The sequence below is a fragment of the Diospyros lotus genome, chromosome 3 (assembly GCF_014633365.1).
Source record: "Diospyros lotus cultivar Yz01 chromosome 3, ASM1463336v1, whole genome shotgun sequence".
NCBI classification, from domain to species: Eukaryota; Viridiplantae; Streptophyta; class Magnoliopsida; order Ericales; family Ebenaceae; genus Diospyros; species Diospyros lotus.
Window position 1 is genome coordinate 40,571,638 of NC_068340.1, and position 13,291 is coordinate 40,584,928.

General features: G+C 38.7%; 1 protein-coding gene across 1 annotated transcript; it reads left to right on the top strand.

The window, feature by feature from the left end:
• The first annotated feature begins 1,350 nt into the window (after positions 1-1,350).
• On the top strand, positions 1,351-12,636 carry LOC127798352 (uncharacterized). Its single transcript, XM_052331867.1, has 4 exons — positions 1,351-1,545; positions 3,489-3,578; positions 11,534-11,801; positions 12,176-12,636. Exons 1-4 carry the CDS (start codon positions 1,503-1,505, stop codon positions 12,435-12,437), a joined length of 663 nt encoding a protein of 220 aa, XP_052187827.1. The 5' UTR covers positions 1,351-1,502; the 3' UTR covers positions 12,438-12,636.
• Positions 12,637-13,291: the final 655 nt, after the last annotated feature.

Genomic DNA, 13,291 nt, shown 5'->3' on the forward strand with positions numbered 1-13,291 from the left:
GACTTCGCCTTCGTCGCTAGGTTCGTCGCAAGGTTTGCCGCAAGACTTTGACCCTGTTGATGCTCAAAAAATGTGTTAGAAGGCTCGCGGGAATCTTCTCCCGCGAAGGCCCTCCGATGCCAAAGTCAGTCTCGGATCCCAATGACTATTCAGGAAAATCGTAAAAATGTATTCAAAGTGACTAGTTTTACCGAAGTTGGAAGTCCTCATTAATGTCCTGTAGTTGGGTATTTATAGGGGACGGATCTCAAGAGTGTCTGGTGCCGACACGTGGCATTTTCTCAATGGGTTAAAGCCAAAGAAAATGGGGGGCATTTTCTCAATGGGTTAAAGCCAAAGAAAATGGGGGGAGCTGCTACGATGTAGCCGTAGGCACCCGAGCCTTGCGGCCAACACTGCCGCAAGGCAGTAACTTCTTGCGGCTGATTGCCGCGAGGCACCTCGCGGCAAATTGCCGCGAGACTTTATCTCGCGGCATGCAGCCGAGAGAATGCACCTCGCGGCAAACAGCCGCGAGGCTGCTGTGCCTCGCGGCGGGTAGTCGCGAGGCTTCACATCGCGGCGTGCGGCTGCGAGGCTGCGGCGCCTTGTCGCGAGGCTGCTGTGCCTCGCGGCTGCATGCCGTGAGGCCGAGCCAGCCGCGAGGTTGCACCTCGCGGCTGCTACTTCTTGCGGCTGCTTTGCAGCCGCAAGTATTGCCAGCTGGCAGCAACAAATTGCTGCCAGCTTTCTTCCATTTCACTATTTTTTGATTTTTTGATTTTTATTCTTTTTACATGGCACAACACCAGGGTTCCCCGAACACCCAGAATGCTGGGGATCGGGATTTCAAGGCACCCTGAAAGGCTATTTTTCTATTTTTTAATTAATCTTATTATTTTAATTCATCCATCTTGTGTGTAAATTATGTGATTGAACTAGTGATCGATGTTGTAAATTGTGTTGTTTCTCGCCGGAATAGGAATACTCATTATCTTCGTTGTCAAAATCCAGCGTAAATATTTGCGGATAATAATCTTCCATCACTGACAATAACTGGTAATTGGCTATGAAAAAGAGAATTGAGTTGAATAATATTCGGTGTTAAATAATAATAGCTGCGTAATACTCGATGTTGAATAATAGTGGTTGAGTAATGTTCAATTATAGGTGAGTAAAATGGTTGTGGCGCTGTGAGTGAGAAAGTGGGTGCATGCGCTTGAAGAGTAATGATGAGTGATTAAGCGTCAAAGATTTAAATGAAGGGTAAATATAAAATTTTATCTCAAAATATTTTTAAAATATTAAAAATGAATTACGAACAGCAAAAAGTAACGTTGCAAATAAAAATTTCGCTTACCATTTTCTGCTCGCCCCACCGACAATATCAAATTTCCCATTTGGCCCCCTTCCCCAGGCAACAAACAAGGTGAAGAGAAGAACGCAAAAACCAGAAAAATTCATCTCCGATCGTTAGATTATCGTCAAATTCTCCGAGAGAGAGAGAGAGAGACAGCGCGAGAATGTATCATCCGACCAGGGGCGGCGTTCGTGGCGGTCGAGATCGTGAGTTATCTGATTTATTTATTCTTCGATTTTTCTAGGGTTTCTGATTTCTACATGTTACGCATCTGCAACATAGATAGTCATATTATATTATACATATATGTGTGGACCCATGCCTATAGCTGCATGTTTCTGCATAGCTAGCTCTTCGATGGCTCCGAACAGAACCGAGAGTCCCTTGGGTTGAAGTGAAGAGTTTAATTGAAGGAGAACAGTGAAAGAAGAACCCCTTTTGACCCCGTTTTTTTGTTGTTGTTGTTGTTAATTCATCTATCACAGGCAATCACATGTATTATGATCTATGCTTGAAGTTTGGAAAATTGTGCGTTCTTCTTTGTATTTTCCACTAAAACTTCTAATTCGATGAACCAACCCCACTCAGTATTGTGATATATGTTGGTTTTTTCCTTCCTTCATAACGGGCTTGTACTGTTTTACCACTTTGAGATCTTTTATTCTTCGGGTGGTTACTACCATGGAATTAGGTTCGTGAATAAGTTAAGGTCAGGATACATATTTTTGTGGATGGGCTTTGATTGTCCTTGCTCAAATAGTTTATTGAAGATATCACTTTAATTTCTTTTTAACACTTTATTCTAACCTTTTAATTGACTAACCCACTTCTAGTCTTCAGAGCTTGTGCTCTGGTTACTGGATGAAAATACACTTGGAGTCCATAGGGGGCAGAGCTGTATACAAGGTGGTTCAAGATATGTGGACATTCTAATATTTTAATGGCTCCCATATATGTGGACGCAGTTGACAACATTAACTGGAAGCTATATTACTAAAGTAGGAACATACATGGCTAAGTAAGGAGAACACAAGTATTCTGAAAAAATTTAATACACTACATGATGGATAAGGTTGCAAGGCAAAAAGATAGCTATTCTCCAGCAACTCAGGGTTCGTATTCATAGTGGGTGCTCATTGAGGCTCCTACTCTATGCTTATTTAATCTATGAGGGGAATCTAATTAATATGATGGAGTCTAAGTTTTCTCCGTGCTAACTTTTTCCTTTCGCTTCCTTATGAAGTTGCTCATCTACAATGTTAGGCTTGTGTCAAGAGGATGAAGTATCCAAACAAACCAAGAGGGATATGCGGTAACTGGGCTAGAGGTTAATTTTTTTGCTAGCCTGGAAATCACTTATCAAAAAAGTCCTCTAATTGGAGCAATTTCTTAAGCTAAAGGAATTGACACTTCTGGATTATTGACGTGATAAAACGTCATGGTTGGAAGAAGCTCGCGAGGGTAGATACTGTTTGCAAAAAAGTCCTCTATATTACTAAAGTTGGAACATACATGGCTAAGTAAGGAGAACACAAGTATTCTGAAAAAATTTAATACACTACATGATGGATAAGGTTGCAAAAGGCAAAAAGATAGCTATTCTCCAGCAGCTCAGGGTTCGTATTCATAGTGGGTGCTCATTGAGGCTCCTACTCTATGCTTATTTAATATATGAGGGGAATCTAATTAATATGATGGAGTCTAAGTTTTCTCCTTGCTAACTTTTTCCTTTCGCTTCCTTATGAAGTTGCTCATCTACAATGTTAGGCTTGTGTCAAGAGGATGAAGTATCCAAACAAACCAAGAGGGATATGCGGTAACCGGGCTAGAGGTTAATTTTTTTGCTAGCCTGGAAATCACTTATCAAAAAAGTCCTCTAATTGGAACAATTTCTTAAGCTAAAGGAATTGACACTTTTGGATTATTGACGTGATAAAACGTCATGGTTGGAAGAAGCTTGTGAGGGTAGATACTGTTTGCATTTACTCTGCTCAGCCTCAGCATTAAAGGCATACTGTTGCCAATTAGCATTTGGAAGTTTCCTATTGCCTTCAGTATTCTTTTTTATCTATGTTTCATCAGCCAGCTTAGCACAACTTACCATATAAAAAATGGATGTTTTGATGTATTACTGCCTGGTAATATGCAGAATTTACTTGGGATGATGTGAAGGTTGATAAACATCGAGAGAACTATCTTGGTCACAGTATCAAAGCTCCTGTTGGAAGATGGCAAAAAGGTATTATATTGCACCTCTCTTTTTTTCTTTTTTTAGTTTCATTTTTCCTATTGATCAAATTTTTGCATGCGGGCATGATTGTAGCTGGCCTCTTTTCTAGGGATTGTTGATGTTTGAGAAAATGTTGCTTTAAATTATTCACCTTACATGCTTTGTATAACTGTAAAACTAGTCATACATGATTACTATAGTTTGTGCTTATAAATAAACTTTTTTTCCTTGTTGAATTAAATATCTATTTAGTACTTCATAATTTATCTGTAATTTAGAACTGATATTCTGCTGCATCTAGGGAGCACATGATCAGTGGTTGTGTCTCATAGTTTCCTGTCTTTTCGTAAATCATATTTGTTTCATTCTTGAGAAGGAAGTTGTAAGTAACAAAAATAGGACATTGAAGATTATGGAAATAGAGTTGGTGTATGATACTTTAAGAATGCTTTTGATGGGAAACAAAATGCCAGGAAGGCTCATTTTGTCTCATGGAGCACTTTTTACAAAACGGAAAGGAATCTATGGGTACAAGAAAATAAACGAAAGGGTAGGATGAATATGTGCTTTGAAGCCTTGTTGATGTGGAAAGCTTGATTCTAGTAGGGTTATTTAAAAGGCATCCTTAGCGGAAGAGGCTCCCTGATTTTTGAGGGTTTTGGGGAGGGTGGTTTTTTTTTTTTTTTTTGCAGCCTTACGTTGCTTTATGCTAGTATGGTGATTTACTCATAAAATATTTTAAAAAGTGGTAGTCGTATGACATACTCATAAAATATTTTTAAAAAGGGCTAATAGCAGCAAAAAGCCAAACCTTTTCGCGTTTTTGCAATTTAATCCAAACGTTTCAGTTTTTTCAATAAAGTCCCGATTTGATCGATTGGGTGCAATTTTATCCCAGACTTAAATCCAATTGGAGAGGCGTGTGCCTTTGCCCAGGTGACACGTCACTTGGCATTTTAAAACATTTTGAGTGGACCCCACGTGTACACGTGTAAAGAAAAAAAAAATAAAATGTAATACCAGATTCTGCCTCACTTATTCAAACACTCAACCCTCAAAAGTAAATAGACAATAGATAGAACAAGAAATGAAGAATAACAGTATAAATTATACACACAAAAACACAGAAGTTTATCCTGGTTCAGTTCCCTTGGTGAAAACCTACATCCAGACTGCCTTAAGCCTCTTCTCCACTATCTTGAATCACAAGAACAATTACATGCACTGTAGAACACTCTCTCACAGCCCTATCCCTAGGCGATACAGAGTTAACCCAAGATTTCAAAGCATTCAACAACTTTTCTCTCACATAGCGCATACTTGCATAATTTTCTCAAGATAGAATGAAAACAGAATAATAAAAGAGACCTCATGACCCCCTATTTATAGAACATAAGGGGCGGACCAAACAACACATGACCGGCCGTTATAATAGGGCCGTCACAATTAACCAACTTTCTAGAAAAAACAACTAGGTAAATACCAAATACACCCCTGACATAAATACCCTCTCGAGACTCTTTAGCTAATCTAATACAAATGTTTCAACAAAAAATCTCCACCCATTTGAGTTAGATTAGGCTTCCTCAAGACTTCACGGCTATTTGCACCCTTCCATACTGCCATGCTACTCCCTTTAATCAGCATCTAGGATAATCTGCAATATCTTCATGCAATGCCTTAGCTTCGCGATAGGTACAACTTTAGTAAACATGTTAGCTGCATTCTCTTCACCTGAAACTTTAGTTAGAAATACATCTTGCGTTTCAATTATTTCTCTAATGAAGTGGTGCCTAACATCTACATGCTAAGTCCTTTCATAATGTGCCTGATTTTTAGACAAATGAATGGCACTTTGACTATCACACATCAAAGTTGCCTTGACATTTATCCCTAGGAGCTCACTAACTAGACCCTTAAGCCACATAGCTTCCGATATAGCTATGTATTAAGCTTTGGTGGTAGATAATGCCACCACATGTTTGAGACTAGACTTCCAACTGATTGTAGAGTTCCACAACTTAAATACATTCCCTGATGTGGATCTCCTCTTATCTAAATCACAGCATAATCTGCATCCGAGAACCCTAGGATACTAGCTTGATCTTCTATATTAGCTCCACCATAAGATAAGACATTCTTAGATGATCCCTTAAGGTATCTAAATACCCACTTCATTGCATTCCAGTGGGATTTTCCTAAATTTGCCATAAACCAACTTACTACACTCATTGCATGAGCTAAGTTGGGCCGAGTGCATACCATACTATACATTAAACTTCCCACAACACTCGAGAATGGAATATTTTCCATTTCCTTCCTACTTTCCTCATCCTTTGGGAATTGATCCAAGGACAACTTAAAATGAGAGGCTAATCACAACCTTAGCATTAATAGCTGGATCTCTTGCTCGGGTTGACTTGCTATGAGCATGTCATCCACATAGAGAAGCAAGTATATAGAGATGCTAGGTGAAACATGTTTAAAGTAAACACAACAATCATAGGAACTTCTAAGATACCCTTGCTTCAACATAATATTTTCAAATTTCCTATATCATTGTCTTGGATATTTCTTAAGCCCATAAAGGGATTTCTTAAGCAAACACACCTTCTCCACCTTTCCTTTAGCCTCAAAGCCTTTAGGCTGATTCATTAAAATTCTCGCATCTAAGTCTCCATGAAGGAAGGTTGTTGTTACATCTATTTGCTCCAATTTTAGGTTTAAATGAGTAGTGATGGCCAACAACACTCTTATTGATGTATGTCTCACAACAAGTGAGAAAACCTCATTGAAATCTATTCCCGGTACTTAGGTAAAACCCTTTGCAACCAACCTAGCCTTGTACCTAGGTTTAGGGTTTTTTCCAACACCTTCTTTGATTTTATACAGCCATTTACAGCCCACTATACATTGTCCTTTAGGCCTATCAACCAGATCCCAAGTCTGGTTCTTCCTAAGGGATGCTATGTCTGACTTCATGGCTTTTGGCCACTTTTCAGAGTCTTTAAAGGCCATTGCCTCTTCATAGGTGAGGGATTCATCTCCTACACTTTCTAATACACTAATAAGGGCATATGCTACTAAATCTGAGTAGCCAAATGTTGGGGAGGCCTTTGGGTCCTAGGCTGCCTATCCCTTGCTACACTATATCTAGAAGGGTCTGGCTGGTCACTTAGGCTACAGTTTGCATCACTTCCTCCTTCACTCTCCTCATTGAGTTGAGTCCTAGTCCTGATCTCCTTCTTGGACTTGTTCATACAGGTCCTAATCGTTTCAAGATGTTTCTTGGGTATTGTCAGCCCCTATTCCAGAAATTTCCACATCTATGGTCTCTCCCTTTTCCTCTAAATTATGCTGGGTTTTCTTATTTCCTAATTTCATGGTAGTACTTTCATCAAATGTCACATCTCTTGTGACTTGTTCTAGGCCCTTCAGGTTCAAGGTTCTACAGCTTATAGCCCTTTACACCAGTGGGATAACCAATGAACAGGCATTTCTTGGCTTTAGGTTCAAGCTTGTATTGCTTAACGTGAGCATAGGCTAAGCACTCAAACACTCTAAGGTGATTTAGACTTGGTTTATGATCTGTCCACCTTTCATTAAAAGTATTTTGCTATACTTCACTTGGTATACCAAAATATAAAATCATTAAGAGCATTGCTCACCCTTTATCACACTATAGTTAGTTTTTTTTTTTTTTTATTATAGAAATAAACAAGAAATAATAATTTTCAAGTCCTACCAAGAATGTTATATGACTTAGTAAAATTGGGATCTCCAATCAACTAGGTATGCTTACTCTTATTACACTCTTTCATATTTAAAGGCTTTAAGCCCATTTCTCTTGATGAATTATACACAAGCTCTCTCGATAAGCCTTTGGTTAGGAGATCCGTAATATTTTCCTTTGACTTTATATAATCAATGGAAATAATTTCATTCAAGAGTAAATGTTTAACAGTATTATGTCTATAACGTATATGTCTAAACTTACCGTTATACATACTACTTTGTGCCCTTTCGATTGCTGATTGTCTATCATAATGGACACAAATAGTTGGCATTGGTTTTGGCCAACACGAAATATCTTCTAAGAGATTTTGAAGCCATTTGAGTTTCTCTTTAGTTTTATCAAGAGCAATAAACTCTTATTCCATTATAAATCTTGTTCAAAGGTATTATCCTTAGATTTTAAGACATAAACCCATAGCATTCTAGAGAAATCATCAATAATTAACAGGAAATACCGAGAGCCTCCATGGGTTAGGGTTTGGGCTGGCCCCCACAAATCTGAGTGAATATAGTCTAGGGGTGATTTGGATTAATGTTTTGGTGTTTTATTAAACTTTATTTTGACAGCTTTGCCATAAATGCAAGATTCACACTTAATTCAGTGACATGTCCATGCCCAAAATTCCTTGTTTGGCAAGTTCTTTGAGTCCTTGCTCACTTATGTGTGACATTCTTAAGTGCCACAACCTTGCCTGATTTTGGATGTTGCTGCTTGCTACTGTAACTTCATCACTTAAGGTGGTTGCTTGCAGAAGGTATAAACCATTCTGCAGCACTGCTTTCATGCACACTAATGATCTTTTTGATATTTTCAAGACTCCACCCTCACTCTTAAATTTTAGGCCATTTCTATCCAACTCACCAAGAGAAATCAGATTTCTCTTGAGTTCTGGAACATACCTCACTATAGTGAGAGTTCTATAAGATCCATCATGCATTTTTAATCTTACATCACCCACTCCGAGGACCTTACACTCAGGGTCATTGCCTAGCAAGACCTTTCCTTCATTTATTTCTTGGTAATTTAGCATCAAATGCTTCTTAGGGGTCATATAAAATGAGCAGCCAGAATTCATAACCCGCTCATTACTTTTTTGCTCTTTCAAAAACTACTAGTGCATCAGCATTGTCATACCCTAGTTCACACACATTCACACCCCCTTCTGCACTCTCCTTACTGGATAGGTCTTTCTTTTTCTTAGGGCAATGTCTTTTAATGTGTCCTCCTTCATGGCAATAGTAATATCGTATGGGATTCTTTCCTGTCCTAGACTTAGATTGTGATTTTGCTCTACATCTAGGGTCTCTTCTCATGCTTTTAGACCTTACTAATAGGACATCTCCGAGGGTGGATTTTCCATCTAGTTTAAACCTCAATTCTTTTGAGTTAAGGGCACCAATTACGTCATCCAAGGACAGCTTATCCCTGCCATGTTTCAGTATGCCTACAAAAGTCTCATATGACCTAGGTAATGAGTGAGGTAGAACTAGGGCCTTATCCTCATCATTGTATTTTACATCTTTGTTCTCAAGATCTAAGCAAAGCTTGTTAAATTCATCTATGTGATCGTGAAGTTTTTGATGATCATGCATTTTAAATCTAAAGAACATGGCTTTAAGGTAGAGACAACTGGACATGGTCTTTTTTAGGTATAGACTCTCTAATTTCTTCCAAATTTCTTTTGTTGTCTTCATCTTCGATACTTCCCGAAGAACTTTGTCACCCAGACTCAATATTAGAGTGTTGAAGGCCTTCTTGGTGATCTCCTGCTCCTGTTCTGACGTGAGGGTCTTTGACATCTCCTTCTCCTCTTTCAACGCCTCCTCAAGGCCAAGATTGCCAAGGTGGGCTTCCATCTTAATCTTCCAGAGGGCAAAGTCATTGTTTTCGTCAAACTTTTCTACATCATACCTTGATGAAGTTGACGCCATTTCTTTCTATTGGAATTCGTCTCCTTCCCTTGAGTTTCTTGAGTTCTTGATCGGTAGAGACGCCTCGCTATGATACCAAATTGTAATCCCAGATTCCGTCTCACTTATTCAAACACTCAACCCTCGAAAGTAAATAGACAATAGATGGAACAAGAAATGAAGAATAACAGTATAAACTTTACACACAAAGACACAAAAGTTTATCCTAGTTCAGTTCCCTTGGCAAAAATCTACATCTCGACTGCCTTAGGCCTCTTTTCCACTATCTTGAATCACAAGAACGATTACATGCACTGTAGAACACTCTCTCGTAGCCCTATCCCCAGGTGATACAGAGTTAACCCAAGATTACAAAGCACTCAACAGCTTTTCTCTCACACAGCATATATTCGCATAGCTCTCTCAAGATAGAATGAAAACATAATGATAAAAGAGACCTCACGACCCCCTATTTATAGAACATAAGGGGCGGATCAAACAAGACATGTCCGACCGTTATAATAGGGTCGTTACAACTAACCAACTTTCTAGAAAAAACAACCAAGTAAATACCGAATACACTTGTGACATAAATGCCCTCCCAAGACTCTCTAGCTAATCTATTACAAATGTTTCAACAAAAAATACTATGTTATATATATACACACACACACACATAAGGAAGGGTAGGGGATGGACGGCGACGGAAGTGGCAGCTGATTTGGAAGCTGGAGACGGCGATGGAGGCTGATCTGGAAGGAGGAGGTGACAAAGGAGGAGGAGGTTAACTAGTTTTGAGCGAGGGTTTATTGATTTTCTTGAGATGAGCTCTAATGATGTGTAGCTTCTTCTGCTTGTGGCCTGGCTTGAAAGTCTGGTTGAGCTGGCTGTAGTCGCCAAAGTGGGATGAAACAGAGGAAGCAAGAAGGAGAAAGCAAACAAAATGGAAATGATTGGGGAGATCTTGAAATAGGCAGCGGCGGCCATGTTTGGAGAATTCTGTTGTCGTCTTGTTTCTTCTTCTACTATAACTGTTTTTGTACATTGGTGGTTCTGTCTTCTTTTGTGGCCAAAATGGCACAAATTATTCTGGGTTTTTGCCCACTCTCCCACCTCATGCATCCAACACAAGATAGCAATTGGAAGAAACCCAATTCACTCTCACCATTTCCAAATCTCCAATGCCCAAAATTAAAGAGAAGAGCCCCTCTCTCTCTCTCTCTCTCTCTCTCTCTCTCTCTCAAAACTTCTATTCCAAAATTACAGAGAAGAGGCAACCAGTTAACCTCCTGCTTCCAAATCGGCCTCCATCACTGCTCCAACTTCCAGATCAGCCGCCACCTCCATCATCCATCCCCTGCCCTTCCTTCTCTCTGTATATATATATATATATATATAACACATATATATTTAACATAGTTTTTTTTTTTTTTTTTGCACATATACATGTGGGGCCCACTCAAAATGTTTTAAAATGCTAGGTGGTGTGCCACTTGGGCAAAGGCACACACCTCTCCAATCGGATTTGGGCTTGGGATGAAATTGCACCAAATCGGGACATTATTGCCAAAATTGAAACATTTGGATTAGATTGCAAAAACATGAAAAGTTTTGGCTTTTTACTGCTATTACCCCTTTAAAAAATGGTAGTTGTATGACATACATTTGTGATTTAACAGATTATATTTGCTTGGCATGCTTGCTTGCTTATATGCACAGCCTTTTTCTGTCAGTGGTGCCCTTTTTTGTGATTTCCAGAATTTACATAAGAGGCCAGTCATCTGGAGGATAAGAGGTTTTCCTCCAGAAGCTTCCGTAAACACTAGTAGCTGCTTCATTTTGTGTCAACATGACTCATAACGTGTGCAAATTTTGTATACAAACTACTAAAATTTTCCTGTCAGCAAGAGAAGATAAAGAGAATCCCTTGAAGATATCAAGGGATTTGCTGGGAGAACAGGTCCATGTTAATTAGTTTTTCAATCTCATCAACTCTCCTAGTGAGAGCCTTTAGACAGCAGAAACATCTATTGATTGTGTATTGGCGTTTTCTGGGTCCTAGAAACTCATATGTAAATTAAATTCTTTTTTGTACTGATTTTCTGCAAGGTTTGTTATCGCATTACTCCCAAGTTTCTTTTGGGGTTTTCCTTGATAAGTGATACTTGATTATTGTTGTCTTCTACATTGTTACTGATTAACTTGAGATGCTCTTTGGAAAAGAATGTCATGAAATATTCCTTTTGACAAATATATAGGCAAGGATCTACACTGGTACACCAGGGATAAGAATTCTCTGAGTTCAGATGCCGAGGCTGCTAAAGAAGAGATACGGAAGATTAAGGAAGAGGAGGAGCAGGCCATGAGGGAGGCTCTCGGCCTGGCTCCGAAGCGTGCTAACCAACCTCGAGGAACTCGACTAGATAAGCATGAGTTTTCTGAACTCGTGAAGCGAGGCTCTACAGCTGAAGACTTGGGTGCGGGTCATGCTGAAGCTGCTCGGGTTCAGGGTCTTGGTTTTTCTAGGTATGACATAAATTGAGTCTCTTTATCTGTTTTCATGCTACACTTTCCAATTCAAGAAAGGGTTTTTGTTATGCTTTGTCTGATCATTATGCTTTTGTGTTAGATGCCGTTTTCTAAGTCAGGGTTAATTCTGTGAGTAGCCATCTAATCTTATCCCTAGGTTTTTCAAGGCTTACCTACTTCCTATTCCTCAACCCTAAAGCAAATTTTCTTCGTCTCTGAACATGGTTCTGTTGATTTGACTGACTTGGCATGCTGCCAATTGTTTGAGTCTCAACCTTTATGGTCATTACCCGTACCCCCAATCCAAAAATAATATACAAGCAAGTGTATCTAAATTCATCTTAAATAATTTGGGAATTATGGTATTGCAGATTGCCCTGTGCTAGGGAAGAGTCTAGTTCTCTTCAACCAAACTTAAAGGATGAGTTGCCGGAAAAGATGGAGGCACCTGTGCCAGTTCCAACAACCAGGAACACAGAAGACTCAGATGATGAAAGGAACCGGAAGAAAAGGAGGGGCGAAGAGAAGAAACACGAAAAGTATGAGAAAAGGGATAAACGACATTCTCGTGATTCAGACGATAAGAGGAGAAGCAAGAAGGACAAGCGGAAGAGAAGACATGATTCTGACTGAATAATCTGTGTAACATCACTATGCCTACTTGAAAATGTTACCAGAATTGTCTATTTTTACTCATAAAGCAGGATTCTGTTCTGTATTGTTGTTTGCCTTTGACATGCCTCCCTATTTTCTGGTAGTTGAATGACAGCACCTCTCTTTGCTAGTGTAGATAACAGTTTTATCTTACCCTAATAATTTGGCTTTTGATTGCTTGGTGTTTGCAAGACTTGATGGTTAATACAATGCAATTCCAATGAGACAAGGATACTAGGCTATCTGTGTATTTGTGTTTGATCAAAATTGTATTTAGATGTAATGGTCGACTAGTTACTACAAGATTAAAGCCCAATGAAAACCTATAAATAGAGGTCAACTCGGCTTCCGTGTGGGGGGTAGGGCGTCCCCTAATTTTGTTCGTAGCAGACAACATAATAATGTAATAATGTAAGTAATATAATAATTTCGTAAGTAGAGAGTCTTATCTCGTTATAATTTTATAAATAGGATTTTGTTTGCACATATGAATTGAGGTTATTTTTTAGTTTTTACAATTAAAGAATTCTTAATTTTTTTTAAGAATTTGATTAACTTCTTTCTATAAACTTCTCAAGTTCTAAATTATATATTTGAACTTGTGATGCTTGAGCTTGACTAGTGAAAGCCTAGCAAGACAAAAAAGAGAACAAAAAATAGATAACAATGACTTGTGATGGTAGGTAAAAAAGAAAGGGAGATGAGAACGAAGAAAAGAGAAACATAAGAAAAAACAAAGTTGAAATGATTTTAAAATAGGGGTAAATTAATAGCTAAACATCAATGTTATTCCAACAAAATCTCAATAATATTGTGTTAAAATTTTACCTTAA

Excerpts from the sequence above, each read along its gene's own strand:
- LOC127798352 (XM_052331867.1), top strand. The coding sequence starts at position 1,503 with ATGTATCATCCGACCAGGGGCGGCGTTCGTGGCGGTCGAGATC. Across the intron at positions 1,546-3,488 it reads CGTTCGTGGCGGTCGAGATC|AATTTACTTGGGATGATGTG; the intron begins GTGAGTTATCTG and ends GGTAATATGCAG. Across the intron at positions 11,802-12,175 it reads CAGGGTCTTGGTTTTTCTAG|ATTGCCCTGTGCTAGGGAAG; the intron begins GTATGACATAAA and ends ATGGTATTGCAG.